General features: G+C 36.8%; 1 protein-coding gene across 4 annotated transcripts in view; it reads right to left on the bottom strand.

Annotated features, from left to right (window-relative positions):
- The window catches only part of pex5la (peroxisomal biogenesis factor 5-like a), an 84,854-nt gene that overhangs the window by 35,423 nt on the left and 26,574 nt on the right, over positions 1-22,857 (bottom strand). For 3 of the 4 annotated variants that reach the window (XM_079883727.1, XM_079883729.1, XM_079883728.1), the window contains exon 2: positions 2,434-2,538. The exons of the other annotated variant lie outside the window; for it this stretch is intronic. In XM_079883727.1, coding sequence (XP_079739853.1) covers positions 2,434-2,538 — 105 coding nt within the window. The remainder of the gene's footprint in view (positions 1-2,433; positions 2,539-22,857) is intronic. 4 annotated transcript variants of the gene reach the window in all.

The raw sequence follows: 22,857 nt of genomic DNA, 5'->3' as shown, positions 1-22,857 counted from the left end.
GCCATTATGTGTACTGTTTATACATGCATTAGCTGCATTTTTTTTAATAAAAATACTTATTTATAGTATAGTTATATAGGTATAATTTGGTCTCAAACTGAAACAAATATGCTAGTTGAGACCTTTCAATGATATATGACACAATTATATTTGTTGTGTACGATGATTTTACAGATCACATCTAGGCTAAGCTTTGAAACGACACCTATTTTGTGTCTAGTTTAACATTAGCTAAATGTTTAGTGGTTGTTAAGTAACATGATAACTTTGTAGCATCCCCCCTTTGAATTTATTTTACATTTTGTATTGTATTGCAAAACAGAATAAACTCACTAATTGGTAATGTAAGAAAAATAATGTTGACGGACTTCTTCTTATCTATATAAAATAGATTTTTTCCCCAGAGTTCTTTTCAGCTATATGCTTTATCAAAACACAAACATTCAGAGGGCATATCCTGAATTATGTCATGGAAAACTTCAACTAATTGTGTCACGTGGGCTTAGCTCCTGGTGGTAACTCCAAGATATTGTTGTCAAGGGGACCTGGAACCAGTTTAGCTTGCGGGAGTCTTAAGGGGGAGAGTTAGGGAGCTTAGCTGAGGGAGGTAAAAGCTCATGTGAGGCAATTATTAGTGTTATAAATAACAGCATGAATGTACACAACTGCATTATGTATGAAGAAATGATTTTCAGAGGTATTTTGCTGTCAAATTCATACCTTTACTATTTTATCTTGAGTGATAAATTGCCTGTATAATTAACTGTGATATTTAAACCGAAAATGTTTATGCAACACCAGCATGGTTGTTCATTTGGTCAAATATTAAAAAAAACATTCAAAAGTTTAAATAAGGACGTCTGGTTCTCGCAATGACGAAGTGTTTTCAATCAAGTAAAAAAAAACTACTTTCTATTATCCTATGTCATTCACACAGTGTGTTTGGCTAATTATAAAATCTTTCTCTTCAGATTCTGCAATTTTCTTGAAGTGACAGCAGGTGTTTAAATATACACAGTATTAAATTGGTTAGGGACACAGAGTATAAGATGTGATAATTTCTCAACAGAACATTATTCAGGCTTTTTTTTTTTTTTCAACATCTATAAATACCCTAATATAACCGAATGACATGCATCCAAATAAACTTTGCCAATGAAATCAACTTTTCATTCGGACCATTAGTTGTTTCACAAGACTGAAGTTACTACAGGTTCCACATTGTGTTAAATAGGTCAGTATTGATCTGATAACACTCTGGCATCAGTATTGACAAGACTTTACACAGAGGAACGATGCTGTGCTTCACATGCCATGTTCGATCTCACCTGATTTGAAAATGAACTAACCTTCACGCTATAAAGCAAAGGAGTGCAGTTGGCTTCAGGTCACTGGTCTGTTGATTCTCGACTGATTACAAAACGAACCACTAAATACTTTGCAAAGGTATTTGAATTTGTCATTTGGTGACTGGTGAAGCAAGAGTGGATGCCAATCGTGCCAGTTAAGTGCTAAAAAGCTTAGTTTAGTGCAATTATTATTGAATAGTTCCGAATCTGTATGGCATCAATACAACACAGAGACTTATACTACACAGATGACAGTTACACATATACCAACTAAAATATTTAAACACAGAATGAGCCACAAACCACACAGGCAACAACAAGATGAGCTATAAAGCTACGACACTAGACTCATATCAACCACTAAAGAGCAAGGAAATGTATTTTGCCAGAAAGGTTCCAGCATCAAATGAATAGTTTGAAATGATTGTTAAGTAAAATGAATTTAGACACGATAACATAAAGTGCAATATGAAAAATGAATGTTCATTTTGGGATTTGGAACATTATTAGTTATTTGATGACTGCAATGGTAATCAAAATGTGTGGGAAAATATAGGTGGGAATGATGAACAATTAAAATATAGTCCGATACATTACTGATATATGGTACATTGCTATGTAAAATATTTGTAAAATAACATTAAATATATCAAATTGAACTGCTTATTAGGGTATATTACAATTTAGAAGCATGTGGTGAAGTCTTTCCCTATATTTACATCTTAAATATGTGATCTATATAGTGGTTGTGCTGTAAAATCCTTGACCATCACTAAACATACTGTAAGGCTATGATTTAAATTCATGTGTCCCATGTGTCCATCTAAAATGATCATTTCTATTGTCCCCATTCTATTGCCAGTGACAAGCCTTGCCTGATGTGAAAAGCTCAATTTTATACCTAACAGAGCTGCTCTGAAATTTTAAAAAGCCAGTGTTAGCTGTTGTGTTTGTCGGTTAGACATTTATGATGGCAGTTTTTATTTAGGCTAAATGGTAGAGGTTAGACATGTGATGGTCAAAGCCTTGCCATTGGTTATCATCATCATTTCACTCTTGCGGTAGCTGCAGTAGTTCTGCCCACCTTGTTTGTCACCGTGAGGAGGGGTTTGCCTTCTGAGGACGCCTTATTGGGTATCTCCTTCAGGACCATGGCAACGGTCTTATCTGCAGCCCTAGAGTCTTTCCCCTACAACAGTGAAATCAACAATGCCTTGTGTCAGGACAGAATATTTAGATATTCCAAGTATTATTCGTCCTACGGTGCTTAAAGGCTCAAAGATTTATATTCTAAAAGATTAATATGATCACACTGGGTGTCAACAACACAGCAAAAGGAAACACTGCCTAAAGCCACACATGAAACAGCTATATGGAATGACAGTTTATTCTTTCTCACGTCACCCTGGGTTTTACTTTGCGTGATGGAGTGCCACCGCAGTCATGCAAGTGATAAGGGTGGCTGTTGTCAACTGCTTTTATCTGAACTACAGAGACAGAGACATATGGCCAGTCTGAACAGTTAGTCACTTCAGGATTCAACCACTGCCTCCCCTGGGGAAGAAGGCACCCTATTGCTCCAAGGACAAGTTACATAATGGGTTAAATTGAATTGGACAGCTCTGTTCAGCTTGGCTAAACTCGCACTGAGTAAATGCAGTGAATTTATTAAATTGAGAACACTTACAGTTGTGCTCAAATGTTTACATACACATTGCAGAATCTGTAAAATGTTACAGTAATTATTTTAACAAAATAAGAGGGATCATACAAAATGCATGTTATTTTTTATTTAGTACTGTACTGGATAACATATTTTACATAAAAGATGTTTACATATAGTCTACCTACATATAGTAATACATATACATATAGTAAACATATTACATGTAAACTGTTCAAAAGTTTACATACCCTTGATTCTTAATACTGTATCGTTACCTGGATGATCCACAACTGTTTTTTTTTGTTTTGTTTTGTGATGGTTGTTCTTGAGTCACTTGTTTGTCCTGAGCAGTTAAAAAAATCTAAATTTTGCAAATTCTTCAGTTTTCCAGCATCTTTTGCATATTTGAACCCTTTCTAGCAGTGACTGTATGCTTTTGAGATCCATCTTTTCACACTGAGGATAATTGAGGGACTCAAACACAACAATAAAAAAAGGTTCAAACATTCACTGATGCTCCAGAAGGAAACACGATGCATTAAGAGTGAATTACAGATGAACTACATTACATTACTACAGATGAAAACTTTTGAATTTGAAGATCAAGGTAAATTGTACTTAATTTGTCCTCCTGAAAACATGTAAGTATCTTCTGTTGCTTCTGAAGGGCAGTAATACTTTTTTTTATTTTTTACACGAAATAAGAAAACCTGTTCAAAAGTTTTCACCCCCTGGCTCTTAATGCATTGTGTTTCCTTCTGGATCATCTGTGAATGTTTGAACCTTTTTTAATAGTTGTGTTTGAGTCCATCAGTTGTCCTCAAATCAAATATGCAAAAGATGCTTAAAAACTGAAGATTTTGCAGGACCTGAAGGATTATATATATATAATTATCTTGTGGACTATACTTAAACATCTTTTATGTAAAACATCGTATTCAGGAAAGTTCTAAATAAAAAATAACACGCATTTTGTATGATCCCTCTTATATTGTTAAAATTATTAATTAACATTAAACTTTCAAGCACGACAGTATGTTAAACTCTCAAATATACAAATACATAACATGGCCTATCTATCTATCGTTCTATCATTCAATCTATCTATCGTTCTGTAAGGCCTATAATGCTTCAAACTTCAAGGCATTTTAAACTTTTTTTCAACACTTTCAAATAAGGCTTTTTCAAGCCAACATTCAAAGTTTATCTTGTGGGGGAAAAAAATGCTTTTCTAAATAAAAACAATAAATTAATTAAATTCCAATAACTGTAAAAATAAAAATTACAGAATTTCTTTGAAAATCAATTAATCTTTTAAAAACATGATCAATGGTGAGGCATCCATTGCTGCAATAAAAATCTGATCTAGTCAACTAGCAATTTGAACACTCAAATAAAACATCCACCTCAACATTTCAAAATCTAGTTTGGTGTGGTGACATCAGCATTAGATTTCAAAGATGAAATACTGCATCTTTGCAAAATCTAATTCAATAAAAACAACACACACACACACACACACACACACACACACACACACACACACACACACACACACACACACACACACACACACACAATTTGCACCGTAAAACTTTCCAGCCATCTTTTTTCAATAAAATGTATTCCCTTACGGTCTAATCTAGCATGGCACTGCCATTAGAGATAAGAAAAGTAATCTCTCTCTCTGAATCACACTGTCGTCATTCTTAAAACAAGAAGTGCTCAATTCTCAATTCTCAATTCATTCGCTCTACCCTGTGATTGTGTCTTATGGTCCAGTGCCATTGTGTGTACGTGACCTGCTGAGACATCTCTCCAGAGAACTTAATGCTATTAAAGGAGACGAAAAACACGTCTTAGTTGACTGATATAAGTGTTTTTTAATTAAAAATGTAAGCAGTCCTTACAAAGTGAGGAGTCTTCTCTGCCTCATGATTTCTTTTTGTCATCTTTGCCCTGTTGCCCTATGAATAAACCCTCATGTTCTGTTTGCAGTCAAAGAGACCCCAAGGCCATTTTAATAGCTCAAAAAATATATTTAACATTTCACATCAGACTGATACTAAAATAATTTTCTTATTCTTATGGAGAAGGGATTATAGACAACATTTTAATTACAGTTTTTCTCAATCGCCTTGGCTCAATTCTCAAATGAGACTTTTTTTTCTCTCAAAACAATAAGTTCAGATCTAAGTTCAGAACAATTCATTTCTTGTTCACATCAGATTAGAATTTCTTATTGATTTAAGCAAATTGCATGTGTTTTGGCACGTGTGCAAAAAAGTATAATTGTCTACAATGTGCACAATAACTAAATGCACATGGCTTGTTGATCAGAACTGATGAGTTGATTCTCAGTGAAATTGTCAAACTCTTCACAACTTCTAAACATTCTTTCATCGTGTGAGCCTTCAAATGCAAATTGATTAATTCAGTGATCAAAATCTGTTAGAGGTGTTATATTCCATAAATATTTATGACATGGAATGTTTGTAATGTCTGCTATATCGAGTTTGCTGACAGCACAATCACCACCATTTTTGAACAAGGATGGACATCACAACTCTGAACAGCAGCAGCGTCAGTACTGTATAAATACATTTGAAATTTTACAGTACATTTATTTTTGTAGAAATGTGTGACATGTAAACTGAAAATTGTGTTAGAGAAAGGCATAATAGAGCAGTGGTTCTCAACTCCAGTCCTGCTGCTCTGCACATTTTGTATGTCTCCCTTATTTAACACACCTGAATCAGATCATCAGCTCGTTAAGAGAGAATCCATGAACTTAACTAAGTGTGTCAGATAAGAGAGACATACAAAATGTGCAGAGCAACGGGTCCCGAGGACTGGAGTTGAGAACCACTGTAATAGAGCATGTAAAAACGAACAAGCATGAAAAATTTCAGTTTACATGTAACACATTTCTGCAATGTTCATTTTCTTTTTGTGCACTAGTATTGACTTTTCCTGTAGTAAATTTTTACCTACTGTCTGAATCTGTATTTAAAATGCTTAGACAAACTGACATTTTTGTATAGAAAGCAGTTACTGTCAAGTAAAAAGTAGAAAAGAAACATGGAATTTGTATATAACTATTTCCATGGTGAAAAAACATCTAAGCATTTTGATCAGTGTGACTCACACGATGACAAAAACACTTTATTTTAGTGCCATTGGCCAATTTGCTGACACAATAACTAGGTTTTGAAGCAGGAATTGGGCAAGTGTTTTGCAGACATGCAATAGAGTTCTGATGTTACAGCAAACAGTTGTGACAATTGAGCTTAGAGTTTAGAGAATGTTAAGACTGTTTCGAAAAATGTGCCAAAATACAATGGAAATTTAATTATGAATGCTTTTGTGATATCGCTGTATTAGAAAATCTGCCCTATGTAATGTATTCCTGTGGTGGCAAAGCTTAATTTTCAGTAGCCATTACTCCAGTCTTTAATGTCACATGATCCTTCAAAAATCATTCTAATATGCTAGACATTTCTTAATATTATCAATGTTGAAAACAGTTGTGCTGCTTAATATTTTAGTGGAAACCATAATACATTTTAAAGGATTTTTTAATGAAAACAAAGTTCAAAAGAACAGCCTTTATTCATTTATTAACAGCATGATTAAAGTCTTTACTGACACATTTGAAAAAATGTTGCTGCTAGAAAATGAATTGACACAATTAAACTGAATTTAAATGAACTCAAACTAAATTCTGCACTATACTAGTGTGTGTATAATGCTGCTATTACGGCAGTTTACGATGTAAATAATCTCACAAGTGCCTGGGATCAGCTGGTATCAGTGGTGCTGAACTAATAGTTTCCTTGACGAGTAAAAATGTCTGCCACATTTGATCACATCCTCAAAAAGGTGATATCTTAAATAATGAATTACACTCAGTTGATTTAACATTAGTATTCCAACCTTTTTATGCAAATGTGTAAACTAACATCTCTTGCATGTACAATGTGTCACGTATACAAATTATATTTCACAAAATTTGCACTCATTTGTAAATCATCATGTATCTAAATGATCTTTGGAGGCACAATGCATGGGTTTTATATATTTCACTTAATTAGCAGTAATTAGGAAGATTAATTTGTGATGCGTGACATGGGGTTGGGCAAAATTCAGGATTTCAGTGGCCCCCTTTCTATTCATGAGCTGGAAATTGAATTGGAAGATGAATTCAAATGAGAGGAAAAGGACTTTATGGAACTGCAATTCAAAGAAATATAACACAGACGCACAGCAGAAGGAATTTCATTAGTCCAACATAAGTTCTGCGACAAGAAATTATGTTTAAATGTTGTAAGCTGCTTAATGTTGTTCGGCTCCATTTTGAAGATTTAGGGGTATTAGAGCATTCTGAGAAATTAAGTGTTCTTCCATTATGGTCAATGAAATATATAACAAAAATAAATATAAATTCTACTTCAAATACAGAAACTGAAGTTAAAAGGCGTTCTCCTGAATAGTGTGCACAACCCGGTGAACTGCTCCAAACTGGTGCTTGCACTCTGCTATAGTCTTTGGATTATGTAACAGTAGCGTGGATAATGCATGGCTGTTTGATGCATCTCTAGTTCAGCTCCTGGCAGGACTTGGTCCATTTGCTGGATCTGCCTTCAGCTTCAAAGAGAACATTCATATTAAATAGCCTTGACTGCCCACTGTACTCAGGACCAATCGCCATTGTGTGTGAACAAAACACAGCACTGCCTCTCTAATATTACACGTCTGTACAAGAGTGACAGTTAAGAAGGGCCTGTTACAAAAAAAAAAAAATGTGGCCATGAAATTAAGCACCGAAGGTGCTTAGGCACCTATTGTAATCATTAGTGTGCTTCTTGTTCTTCTGCTCTGGAATTCAGTGGCAGCCATAGGCATAATTTGCGGATGGGACATGTCTCCACCACTTTTTTTTTACCAGCGTCAATATTGTCTCCACCACTTGTTGAATCATCTTGCGGCACGGATGTACCTTATACAAAAGAAACATCTCCTGTTGATTAACATTTAATTCGTTTGTGTTAAATAAGAGGTGTTCTGGTGCTGGATTGTGTTGTTTTTGAAATCACGCTGAGTGCTCGTTCCTGCTGTTATCAGTGGCGGAAGGCAACAGTGTTCTCTTGGCACTCGTGCACAGTCTTCACACAAACGAGCGCTTCAATCTATCGCTTAAGGCTGTTGCGGAGACTCTCTGTTCATTCCGGTGAAATCACAAAGCAAAATGCTCACAAACGTGTCCCTGCTCTTGATATACAATAACTGATTAACTTCTTTGGTTTTAATGAGAGAGAGAAAGAAAAACTATAATTAGAAACCAGAAACTCTGGCACCTTTACGGTATGGATGGAAGCCCATAGAACTGCTTGCAGGAAAGTTAGAGACTCTTGCTCGACCAACTGTCCAAAGTTTCACTTACTTTTATGCTAATAACTTTTGAACAGTAAGGGCTAGAAACAAATTACTCATTGTTGCAGTTGGTCTGATTCTCCCAGTCATGCTGGCATGACTTGACTTATGCCTTCTTTGTTCTTGGCCCCTTAATTGCTGCTTGCAGCTATATTTAGGGGCCAAGCACTGAAGGTGCGTAGGCACCTATTGTTTCCATTGGCGTTCTTCTTCCTCTGCTTTTGGTCTTGAGACTATGTCAGCCCGTAGAACCATATGGTAAAAAGTTGTGAATTTTTTTGAAACGGAGACCAAATAAAATGGTGCTCTGTAAAACTGAAATGGCATACCACAGCAGCCCAACTTCTATGCAGGAGCATCTGAAAAGCATCCCGGGCTATCCTACCTCAAAACGACGAGACGGCAGCCCAAGTATTTGGACTATTATAGTGATTTTTTTGCAGCATTAGAATATGCTTGTCAGTCCCGTATTTTGCAATTAGTACAGCTGCGTTCATATAGCATTCAGTTTAATACAAACTACAGTGAGTGTGAGGCTGCGAGATGCGCGTCTCAATCATACTCTCTGCAAACGGTTACAAAACATTTAACGCTGTTGTTGGTTATTTAAAATATCTAATTGATTACTCGCGCCTCGATTGGACTCATTTATTTAATAATGCGCAAAACTTAATGGTTCCCTTTCGAATGGGAACTCATACTGCTTCCAAGGATGCTAATGGGGAATGCCTCCAGCATGACCTTTGTCTGAAGCACGTGTCAAAACACAACAATAACATTGGCTGGCGACAGCCTATGACGACACAACTGGTGCGACCAGAGTATAAAAGGGCACCTGTTGTACACATCATCCTCTTTCTTGTCTTCAGGCCGTTTGTTTGTGACGTGTCGAAGGCAGTATGGCAGCGAAAGCTTTCCGGAAGTGCGTTCATCCGTGTCAGCACTGTCTGATACCTGATGACACACTCGCGAGGAGAATGCTCGCTCGAGTTTCTCTATGGAGAAACTCCACTCTCATTTGTCCCTTTTCTCAAGGGAATTGGGACAATGGTATGCACCCCATGGATCAGGACCTGCTGCAACTGAAGCGAGGAGGAAACTGAGATCATGGAGTTTACAGATGGAGGAATTCGAGAAAGGTATATGGAACTTTCTCATTCTTTGTTAGCTGATGAGGGCAAGCTGCTGGATGAGAATGTGTTATCGCTCACATCTTCTGATCCGGCAGTGAGTCGGTGTGCTCCTGGCTTCAGGCTAAGAAGAGCAGGATATGACTGTTGAGGATGATGATGTCTTTGAATCTTCATAGCCTGCATGCCCTGCGTACGACGAGCTACTGGATTAGATTTGCCATGGTGGTGCGAGAGATGTGAGCTCGCTCACAGCCGGTTAGACGAGCGATATCTATCCAGTCATAATCGTCCAGCTTATGATGCTGTTTTACATGGATATTGGAACACGAGTGAAGTACAAAGCCTTGTTGTCACGATCAGGTTGTGTAAACACACACGAAGATGAAGATGAGAGTAAATAGGTAATCTTTAATAATCCACACAGGTTAAATCCAACATAGTTAGACGATCCAACACAACCATAGTATAGACGAGACCAGACAAAGTCACACAAACAGAACTGAACTTAAATAGTGACAGGATAATGAGATGATTGATTAGTGCACAGCTGAAACTAATGAGTGTCCATGACCACAAACTAACTAAGGAAAAACGGTACTGACTGAAAACAAGAGTCCATGTGGTGTGAGAGTATGACAGAACGCACCCTCCTGGAAGGCACGTCCTCACGCTGTGGTGACAAGGAGGCAAAGAGGATGAGGAGATGGCAAAGGGTTGGCAAAACAGGCAGAGGACACAGGAGGAGGTTCTGGAGGTGGACAGCTGACCACGAGGAGGCGGAATACAAAAGTCCAGGGTGGAGCAGATGGTGGTAAAAGCCATAGAGGAGCCTTGAGCAGAGGAAGGTGGTTACTGACCCAGGCCACATCTGAGACTGCGCCCCATGGCGGCGTAGTAGGAGGGAGGAGCCATGGAGATGTCACTAACGCCACCATGGAGACGACCGGAGATGATGATGTCATGGAGGAAGGAGCCCACCATGCAGCTGGAGAGCCGATGTAGTGAAGGGACTCCGATGATCTAGGCAGCCGCGACGTAGCCACAGTGACGACCCCCTGAGATGGTGGTAGGGATCCAGAGGACTGAAGTCGAGCTGGAGCGACCGAGGGCAGAGACAGAGCCTGAGGGAGAGAGGAGCTGGCTGAAGTTGAAGGGGTGGAGGGCCGGAGAGCAACAACCGGCCCGCAAGTCCGCTGCGTAGGCTGAATGGCCGATGGTCACTGCTGACATCAAGGGAGGAAGGAGTGCAGGTGCAGGAGCCAGGGCAACAGGTTTAGGGGGAGTGGAGCACACAGAGGCAGAAGACGGAGGCACGGGCTTCCCACATCCAGGAAGAGATGGCTCGTCACACCAGGACGATTATTGCCAGCGCTTTTTGGGACGTTTTTCGACGTCATGATTTAATTGTGATATTTTGAAATGTCAAATGATGCAATGTTTTAGAAACCAACCAGTTAATACCACAAAACTTCACAGCATTAATCAAATCTATTGCTACTCACTGACATTTATGTATGTTATTGTTAATGTACTCTGCTTATTAAACACACAGGGATGCACAGTAGCACACAAACATGCCAAATATTTAAAGTAAAAGGATTACAATGTATAAGATTATTATTGTGTACATAAATATATGGTGGAATCCGGCTTGTCCCGTAGATGGTTTGCTTGAGCACTTTTACCTCGCGCACGAGCAGTTCCGCTTGCGCTCTGGAGACGCCTTCGGTCTTTCCACTATCAACTAGTGATACATCTGTCATGTAAATCCGCCATGGTGCGAGCACAACTTAAAGGGAATGGGAGATGTAAATCCCAAAACACACCCATTACTCATTAAGAGAATAGGGACAATACTTTTAGACCATGCGCCTGGCGCGCCGACCATTTTTTTTCCGTCGTTAAACTAGCAAAAGTGAATTCGGACACGCCTTAAGTCAACTTGCTTTAGACCATGCGCTTAGATCGTTATAATAGGGCCCTATGAGTTATATCTATGGTAGGGACATGAAAACATACTGAATAGTATGTAAAAATTTCAAGATCCTTATTAAATTAAATAAGAAATATAGAGTCATCGCCTTGCTTGGCCACACCACCACTGCAGAAAACCATTCTAAAGACTTTTCTCCTCAGGGAGCTCAAAGATCCTGGATCAGGCGTCACGCCTGCTTGCCACCTTTAAATGTTTATGACTGATGTATCAGCAGAGGTTCTAATCTCCTAAAAAAGCTAGAACAGCCTTGACACTCTCAGAGGTGCTTCTCATGTATTTACATTACCCACTGTGTCCTAATACAAACCGCTGACCTCAACAATCCACAGTGCTCTACAGTCACAGCTGGTTCTAACAAAGGGTATTAAAGTGAAGTTCTGTGAGAGATTGCATGTCCTGTGTTATAAATATAAACAATTCTTCAATGTGGTCATTTATGCCAATTTGCAGCTGCAGCAGTACGTCATGCAGCACATAGAATTGTGCCCTAAATATGCGGCAGAGTCCCGCTCATTTAATGATTTTAATTTTCTCCCTGTGCTGGGAGCACTTTCTGCTGCTGATCTAATTAGAGCATTTCAGGGACTAAGCAGATGGAATACATTGTTCGGCAAATATGGGATAATTTCTGACCAACTTCATTCAGAAAGAGGGCTCACGTATTTATGCCGAGATATACTGTAGATTAGTACACCTGGAATGTATACTAGCAAGTTTCAGAGATGGTGGTGGAAAAGTATCAGTGATTTCATTTATTTAGAAAAAGAAATTAGTCAAGTAACTTTAAAGTAAAAAGTAAAAAGATGTTTTTTTATGTTTAGACACAAAATTGCCAGTTGCCACAGCAAAATTTTCCATTTGTGTTTCTGAGCAACACAGTAGGGGTGTTTCGTTCCTGACTGAATCATTGTTTCTGAACTGATTGGTTAAGTGAATGATTCAGTGACTCACTCTCACAGAGACATTAGCTGTCCAAAAATCGCATACTAACTGAGTAGATACTATTAATGAGGAACTTAAAAAAGTATGTTCTGTATGAATGTGTGTAGTATTAAGGAAATCTAGCACTTCATCCCCCATGTTGTCATTGACTTGCGATGTCAGTTGGTTGCTTTACTGCCATTCACAACTCCTATCCTGTGGCCTCATGGGATGGTAAAGTGTCAATCTGATGCAATTCAGAATCTTGGTGGAAATAATCTGTGTACTTTTCGTGTACTGTTTTTGAATACTATGAATTCGGACATTCTAACTCAGGGGTGTTTAATCCTGCTCCTGGAGGGCAACTATCCTGTTTAGCTCCAACCCCAATTACAGTAAACACACCTGAACCAGCTAATCAAGGTCTCACCTCTTACGTAACAATAATATATGGCAATAGCAAAATATAATGCGATTTATTACATAATACATTTCCATATATGGGAAACTGCTTATATTTTCAATATACTGCAATATATGCATTGACCATGTATCAGAATTTTTGCTGACTCACTCATAAAGATTTATTTAAAGGCCCACTGAAGTGCCTTGGAACGCGCAGATTTGTATGATGTGTTGACGTAATTTCCACTGAAACAGGAAGCTAAGGCGGGGACATATTACATGGCTCCTCCTCCTTTTCAAATAGCCAATAGCATTTAGTTTAACTCACAGACTGCAAGTCGTACTTGACAGCACCATGGAAGCGAATCCGAGCGCTGATGATTCGTTGGATTTAATAGTAGAGGTGTGAATAAATTCTAGCCATTTCATTCTTAACCAACGCACAGTTAGAAAACGAAATAAAAATCTAGCGTTTGAGCCACCGAACACACATTTCCAACCAATATTGCTCAATGACGTGTCAATGTTGCTTTGGCCAGGTAGTATTTATAGCATAAGGGGCGGGACTTGCGGGACGCTTTAGATTCTAGAGAGTATTTGATTGGACAGAATATGTGATGAGAAGCTAAAAAAACATAAATGTTGATTTCAGGGGGCCTTTAACTGCTTCAATTTGAGAGAAAGCTATTTTGTAAATCTGTTTTTCAGTCATGATAGTGATTTTTTAAAAAAAAATTTATAATTGCAATTATTCGATACCTTAATAAAAGATAAATGAGAAATGGTGTGATAGAAATATTTTATGTAATGGGTATTTTCAACATTAAATGTACAGAGAAATGCAGACTATGAGGATGCTCAGGTCAAAGGCCATATATACTTAACCAAAAAGTGCTTAACACAGTAGAACTAACAGTCATATGATTACCTTAGATCATTACAAACCAATCACCAGAACAAATCACAGTGAAGAAGACTTGAGTGACATTGATTTTTACTCAACTGTATGATATAAATGTACATGTATCTTTCTATTCAGGAGCCTCACTTGGTTGTTAGTGGTCTCCCGGCCGTGAATAAAACTTCATTTCTACAAAGAGCAACTTGGGAGTCATGTCAGGTATATGCTGCGCAGCTGAGAAATAGATTACGCTCAAAAGACAACAGCAGAACATCTATGTGTGATTGAGGTAGTAATAGAAGTACTAAAGATTCTATGCTCAAAAGACAACAATAGTACATCTATGTGTGATTGAGGTAGTGATAGTAGCTTCATCGATGGGACGCCGTCACCTTACTTCAGGGAAGTATTGTATTGTATTGTATTTTTAACAACTGCAAGTTGTTTAAATTGTCCGTGGTAAAGAAGTCAGATTAAGTAGGTTGTATTCGTATTAAGAATTTCCACGACAATGGCAATGCCAAATGAGATCCTATGAGTTAAAAGAAACACATTTGTGGTTAAGTATCAATAAAAATAGGTATTTTAGCCTCACAGACGGGGCTATATACTGTTAAAAAAGTATTGAGTGTATAGAAATGCCTTTCAGATTTGAACAGATATATTCAAAATAAAGCAAACAATCACTTGATATGCAATGTCCAAGATCACACATTCCAGTTCACATTGAGTTTCTTTTGCTAGAGGAAAAGCTTTTGCTAGAGGAAAAGACAGATCCCTGCAATTAGCGGGCATCAAGATGTCCAGGCTGATGCTTGTTGTGGCCGGTAAATAGTTCTTTTCAGCTGGCTTTGCTGCCTATAGCCATCCTCTTGTATCTGACTCACCGAACACTTGTTATGTGGCATCACTGTCTATTCCATGAGTCTCTTTGGACTAAGTTTTATTGTACAGCACAAGTAATCTTGATAATGAGCTACTCGCCACTGCACCGCAGACACCATTGCCACTCACAAAACCAAAGAAGAACAATTTAAAGGTCAGGTTTGTGTAAAAGCTTTCTTCCTCATTTTCCTTTGTTCTTCGGCGACATGTTAAATGCTAATGCTAAACTCAGAGAGCACCTGCAGGGCACTTTCAGGTGTACAAAAGCACCTTCAACATCTGAAGGCAGAGTTAAGAATAATACATGCCAGCCAATTAAAGTCGTGTTAACTCGAAGTACAGTTTTTCTTTTTTTTTTTTTTTCTTTCCTTTCCACCTCCTTACCATTATATGAAACCAAATCAGCAACTTAGAATTGAAAGTTAATTTTTTAGAATTGTGGGCTACTATTAATGAATGGGACTTTTATGGTGAGATGGAGCTATTGTCTTCTTGGCCACTAAATCTCATTTTAGCACATTTATTGAAACGCTTTACTCTTCTTAATTTTGATATTTTATCTGAAGTTTTATCTGATTACAATTTGTGAGATCAGTTTTGATGTTAGTTGATGTTTTTGTCACTAGATAACACAGATTATGTGAATGTATAGCTCATCTTATTAAATATCAAAAGATATTTCCTATGCATCCTATTTGATGAGAGATATACATTTAGATTGGACAGTGAAAATATCAGTGTAAACAGGACAGTGTAAAACAGACAACTCAGAAATGGGTCGTTTTATTTAATAATTCCATGGAAAAAAAGCTTGATTATTAAAAAATTATTAATTAGATGAATGAGTTATAATTTACATATTATCATTTTAAATTTGGTATTTATTTATTTTATTTGAAGGAGAAAAATTTACACAAATAATTATAAATATTGTACGATACAATACAATGTCCAAATACACAAAAATGTTTAAAATAATTTTGTACATCATCCGTTGAATTTTTTAACAAGTTGCTATATTGTATGTAGGGTTGTATAAACTTAAAGGTGCAGAAAGATACACATGGGGGCATAAGGAGCAAGTAAATAATAATAGTTATAGTAATAAAAAATATGTATTTCTATTATTTATTCAGTTAATCTACTGTTCATCATTAGCTATAATAAATTAGTAGAATGACTCAATCCAAATATATAGCATTGCTGCTATTCTGAGATCTCCTCATTGTTATAAAATATGTCTTTAATACATTTAATAATTTTTTTAAATTTCCTATGTAATATTTAAATAGAACATTAGAGTATTTTACATTATTGATACCTCAAAAAAATTTTTTTTGCAAATATCTGATAACAGCATTTCCATTTTCTGCATTAACAATTATATTTGCAAATGTTTCCATTTATTTTCCCTAGGAAAAATATTAGGTGATGCATTATCGTTCTGAACTTGATATCTGAACTGATCTAAATAAGTTCCACTGTGTCGAGTCTTACCCCATTCTCCCCAACATGGGTCAGTTTTTGACGTCATTGTAAAGGAGGCTCTGCGTAACTCTCAGCAACGTCACTGATGCCCTTGAGACTCGTTAAGGCTGAGTTTTTTAGAGCAATTACGGGGTGATGTGAATATGAAGTAATTTAAGTTTCATCGCTGTTTTGATTTCAGTATGGAGATATAAGACTACTTTTTTATTAACCTTGTTGATAGCTCTAGAGCGGCTTCATGTGGCATCTTATCAAAAAATGAAACGAGAGCATTGAAAATATTACATGGAGGAATAATTATGGTGACACAAACAAATTTACCTACCCAGAATGATAAACAACGTGTGGAAGGAAACCAATCTATTTATGTGAAATAATTGGTTCATACCTCAGAATGCAAAAAATGGTGGCACGGCGAGAAAGAGAGAAAGGTAAAGGGAGATTGCGTTGCATTGCATTACCTCTTTCCTGAGGTGGGGATGCATGTTTGTATATGTTATACGAAACCACAAGGACATTTAATTTAGTAACAGTGCAAATATTCAGATAAAAGGCACTGCTCATGTCTCTGAGTGGTAACTGAGAATATGCATTACAGAAAACCTGTAATTGACCCCTTGAAAAAACTGTCTATAGCTATGAAAGCCGCACACTTCTTGTCCACTTTTTCTACAGGGTGACCTGATCATCTCCTCATGATTTGTTGTTGAGTGTTTAATGAGAATATAATGACTGGGCGGAGAACTGGTAATGAGCCGACACCCTATGCATGACCAGTTTTTGGTGATCAGAACCCTTCAAAAATGTGTTTTGGGACTTTGTGAATGCCCTGCACAGTCTGTTGTTTCCAAATCCCTTGTTCTGTAGAGACAAAGCCTATTATCGCCATTATTTCGCCAGCCCGTGTCTTGAGGTCTCCAATTAATGGGTGTCCTAACTTTCTCCTCTGGCTTTTGGGAGGCTACTCCTTTGTGGCACGTCACTGGGACTGTAGGACGAATCTTCTTTGGTCTCTAAGGAAAAGAGCACTTCTGGATAGGAAAGCTGCCCGCATATGTGCGACCCAAGGTTAAAACATTTCCTGTAAACTATGTCCCACGAGACCCAATTTTTTGCTGGATCGCAAAGGTGTGAAGCTATAGGATTAGGAAGTGGCCAGAATTATCTCGCTGTTGATAAGGATGAGACTAAGGCTTATGGTACTGAGCTCTCATAGGCTTTAGGACGTTCTTTTTTGCTCTTGACGGTGTAAATTACAAACTATTTCCTGAACATACCTGACAATTCTCACTTTACATTGAGAATGTTTACATTTGATATGCTTTCTATGCTTGAGACAGATGAGGTGCTACTGCTAACACATTTTGCAATCATTTAGAATATGAGATATTCCAGTATATTGCATTTTTGTCCACACATAAAATGTAGGTAATAAAATTAGATACAATAGGTGCATATTCTTTTAAATTGATTTTCTTTTAAATTCTTAATTAGGTGTGTGTGTGTGTGTGTGTGTGTGTGTGTGTGTGTGTGTGTGTGTGTGTGTGTGTGTGTGTGTGTGTGTGTGTGTGTGTGTTTATAGGTCAGTGCTGCCTACAATATAGGGACTAAGTGTCCCCACAAGGACAATAAAATCTGAAATCACCTTCGGTTATTCCAGTCAATGGTCCCCATGAAGAAAATGGTTTAAGTACACATAATAAATCTAAAAAGGCACAAAGGTTTGTGTGAAAGTTAAGTTTAGAGGCATGTGTTAAGTTAGGGGCCAGAAAGTATAATTAGCTCAGTATAAAAACAATAGAATACAATGGAAAGTCCCCAACATGACAGAAAATCAATAAGTGTGTACAGTACGTACGTAACCTTAAATTGGCATGAAGGACTGTCTTGTGCATTGCCACCAATAGCATCTGCTAAATGAAGGCTACTACTTCTTACGTTCTTTCTGAATATAATCTGATTATTGAACAATAGTTTCACAGATGGAAGCGAGCAATTTATTCTCACCCGTAAAAAGTGGTCACCTGCAATTTTTTTGCCGTAAAGGAACTATTATATGGAACTATTTGTATTTAAAAAAAAAATATATATATATATATACTGTATATATATAAGTCAAAAACCTTAACTGAGGAATATCTGGATTTAAAGAGAGATTGATGTGAATTAATAAAAAATTGGATTGTATGCCACATATGTGTTTGTTAATATGCTTACTGTGCATTTAAACAAACATATTTAATCAACATTTCAGAAATATGCAGTTTGAAGACAGGATCTAATACAATTCTGAGTGTCAAACAAACTGTCATTAAGTATTTATGAGAATCCAGTCTACACTGAAAGAAAAAATGTTTAGTTCATCTTAGAAAATGTACTTCATGTGGTAACATCTACAACTGGTTTAGTTGAAAAGAAATAAATGATTTAAGATTACTAATTTTTAACTGAATTCAACCAGCATGAATAAAAACAAGGTTTTACTGAAGCATAACTGTTAGTAGATATAACCTGATTTCTCCAGCTATAGGTCAAATTAATTAATAAGTTTGATAAACATTTTTGTTTTATATGATGAAAGTCCTTTTCCACCTTGATGTAAAGGTAAATTACCCTTAATTTAATTTAATACATTTTTACACACTTAAATTTTACAAACTTAATTTAGTTTATTCAAAATAAATCAGTGTAGTTAGGTCAACAGTGTTGTTCATCATTATGCATGCATATGCACAATGTAATAATGAACCACGAAGAAAAGACTGGCGTCAGTACTGAGAATAGAACTCAGTGTTCTACCACAGCCTAAGCTCAAGCGCTACTCTTCAGCACAATGGTAACCGCAGAATTCAGTAACAAAAACACCTTTAAATGTCCAACATAACTGAAAAATAAACATTAACATAAACTACCAGGAGTTTCTGTTATTGAATGTTGTGGTTACCATTGTGCTGAAGAGTAGCACTGTCAATTGTTTTCACTTTAATGCAACATAATGTGTATAATAACCCCAAATCACAATTTCTCATTGAAGCAAAATTCACTAATCAGCAAGGAGCAGTTGCACATGTGTCGAAGTGTGTCCATCCTGAGCTTTATTGGAAATTGTATATTGGGTCAAATTAGTTAAAACAAAAGTTAAAACAGCATATGTTACATAAAACTTCAAGTAGGTTACAACAACAAAATTAGAATTTGTAGGTAGAATCAGGTAGAAATACCTCCTTAAAGCAACAACTGCACATGTTCACTTTTAACAGTGTACAAAAGCATGGCAGTTTCATTGATCACATCGTTGTTCAATGAACCTTCACCGTCAAAGGTTATTTTCTGTGTCTTACTATCTGGATAAACAGACAGCCAAAAGCTTCTGAGCTACTGGTAATCTAGTCCCTGGATTTGACGATTGATGTTGGCTGGCACTGCCATGTGTCTGTCCTAAGCAGAAACAGCTTACACTGATGTTTTCTTGCTGCTGACAACAATTAAATAACTGGGATGGGATTCTGTTAGAAATGGGATTTTGAAGTGTAATCATTTCTAATAGAGAAACCTTTATCAATTACATTCAGCATAAGATTTGTACATTTCATGAAGAAATTAGTTGTTCTGTTCAAAATCACCAGCATAGCCTATAGCACATGGTGTTATGAATGGCTGTTATGGATTTTTATTTATTTATGTTTTTACATTGAATAATGAACAAATTATATATATCATCATACCAATTTAGAAAAAGCATTAAATATGTTTTTTTTGTTTTTTGTTCACAGACACTTGCTATATTTGCAATGTAATTACAGCAAAAGAAAGGAACTAGTCAAAGGGTTGTGAGGGATGTTTAAATCAGGGATGTTAAAAGTCAAGCTAGTTTATATGAACTGCATGTCTAACACTGTATGAACATGTAAAAAGAATGTGTCCTTGAACGACATGATTCATTTTTCCTCACCCACATTTCCATTCACAAATCGTCATGTTTAGCTTGTCATTCTGTGTCAGTCTATTTCCTTTTCCATCTGTTCAGACCTCTGTCCTCTCTATTCTTTGCTCCTTTGAAAATGCAAGTCTAGGCCATTCTGGGGTGCAATAGCGATTACCTTACGAGTGTTATGTTTCCTTTCCGGCAACTTCTAGATCAATGAATCATTCCAATACTGATCTTGCTTCTCATGTATCACTGCAAGACAGCAAAATAAGTCTTCCAGGTCTTTCTGATGATGTTCATGAATCATCTTTTTCATGAGAAAACTATGGCAGTTTTAAAGCTGAAGTGTGTAATTTTTTATGTTAAAATACTCCTCTAATGATATAAATAGACAACTATAAATAAGCCTGTGGCAAGCAGGGTGGGGCCGAGAGCCGTGAGAGAACGGAGCGAGGCCGCTGGCCTGATTGAGCGTAAAAAAAAGCCTTTTGTTGGATGATTTTCCCTCAAAATGAATTTTATTTTTATTTTTTTATTTTCATTTTCACTTTGTCTCAAATGAATTTTCTCACAGGAAAAACAAAAACAAACCCTGTCTGTCAAAAACCATTTAATCAGGAACCAATTAACCATCCCTCGAGTTAGCTGTCAATGAAATTGACCACATGTTCAGAATCACTAAAGACAATAAAGTCAAAGCCTATTGTGGTTTATTGACAGACACACTTTAGGTTGAGTGAGAAAATTAAAAATTATGCTCATCTATAATGCATGCAAACTCATACACATACACTAGCCAACTGTTCAAATGTTTAGGGTCGGTAAGATTTTTTTTTTAATGTTTTTGAAAGAAGACTCTAATGCTCTCCTGCATTTATTGGATCAAAATATAGTGGAAAGTTATATTGTGAAATATTATTACAATTTAAAATAAATGTTTTCTATTTGAATATATTTTAAAATGTAATTTATTCTTTTAAAAAACTTTTGTTGTGTGGACATCACAAGAAAATTACATCAAGATCAAGTCATTTTGAAAAAGTATGGCCACTTAGGGCTTTTGTATATCCCAACAAGACTAACATAACCATGTTGACCAGTGGCATGAATTTGAGGTGGGGCTATCTGTTAGTCTGTCCAATGGAAGAAGGGGGGAGTATACAGAAAACCTGTTTAAAACAATCATTATTTTACACAAGTTAGCTCAAATTCATAAACCTAGTTAGAACTGAGCTTGTCTGCTTTGCTCAGCTCATTACAGAATGCTGGAGTTCCAATGTCATTATACAAGTATCCCACAGCTTAACAAAGACAAACTGGGCCTCACCATCCCAGTGTTAACATCAGCACAGTCCTAGCAACTGCTCTGCTCTCATTGGCTGTGGGACACAAGAAACATTGTGCCATTAAACCACAATGTTGTCTCTGGGGGCAGTCAGCCAGGCAGGTGTACTGTTGAAAATAAAATTCACCAGAGGGGCATGGCATTATTCTTTCTAACTCTAGTGCGGGAGGGGTTGAGGTCGTTGCATCCACTTGCACATTAGCAAGACAGATGAGCAAAGCCTTTTTGCAAGCTTACAGTCTTCGACTTTCACAGATGGCCAGTGTATTTATGGGGTCTCCCTGAATTTAACAAAGGCAGAGTATAAAAGAGTGCACAGTCACCAAAAAAGTTGCAGAGCTGCACACTGTTAAACTTTTGGGCTTGACAGCCCTCAATGAGAGTGTTATTATTACAATAATCTCATGTTGAGGAAAAATGTCACATTCTTCTGAACAGAAACCAAGAAATTACATCATGCATATCTCTCTACCTGAATATGGTGCAAAGCTAACAGTGAACAATATGGCCAATATGAACAATATTTTTAGGTGAAACCAAGGAGGCAAGGTTTGGCCCTCATTAGCCCATCCTGGTAGATGTTTTGACTACACCATCTGGTTCTAAACCGTAGCTCAATTGAAACGAATTTAGCCAGGTTTTAGCCAGATTTAGCCAATACCATACTATTATAAACCATAGTATTGTATGATTACCATATTTATGTAGGCTGCATTGGGATTTATATGGTACTTCAGAGAATACAATGGTATTAACGTTGTAAAAACATTGCATTACCTAGTATATCCACAAAACTATGTTACTTTTTGTAAGGTGTGAACAAATACAGCCTATTAATACTGTAGCTCGTAAATGTCAAAATGAAAGCAGATGTTTTAACAGGAGAGAATGTTTTGAATCTAAATCGCCCAAAGGGTCAGTCTAAACAGGTAACATCCCTTTATTTCTATTTTAAATGCCAACTGTCCTTTTTTATTAAAAACTGTAAAAAGCATTCAGTGGACAGCTAATTTATATAATTACAGCAGAGCAAAAGACATTTTATAAGATGTCCACAGTGTCTTTTTTCAGGGCATTTAGCACAGCTCCAGGTAGACAGATTAGTCATAGTCTAAGAAAATGTACTGTGCAGCGCACACACACACACACACACACATACATACACAATATATTCTATTCCATAACCTAGTGAGCCACATATGGAGACAGGATTTCAAGTATATTCCAAAGGGTTGAAAACTTCATTATGCTGCCTAAGATTTTATCAAAATTCTAAGGCAGTAAAACATATCCTTCACAGAGAAGGCAATAAATCCAAGATGGCGCAGGAAGCATGAGAAATGCTCATTAAAATACATTGTTCAATGCGTCATTCAATACTAAGAAGTATACAAATATTCCTTAATA

Source organism: Squalius cephalus (assembly GCF_949319135.1).
Source record: "Squalius cephalus genome assembly, chromosome: 10".
Taxonomy (NCBI): domain Eukaryota; kingdom Metazoa; phylum Chordata; class Actinopteri; order Cypriniformes; family Leuciscidae; genus Squalius; species Squalius cephalus.
Note: the sequence above shows the minus strand (reverse complement) of the source record. Positions and strands in the feature narration are given on the sequence as shown.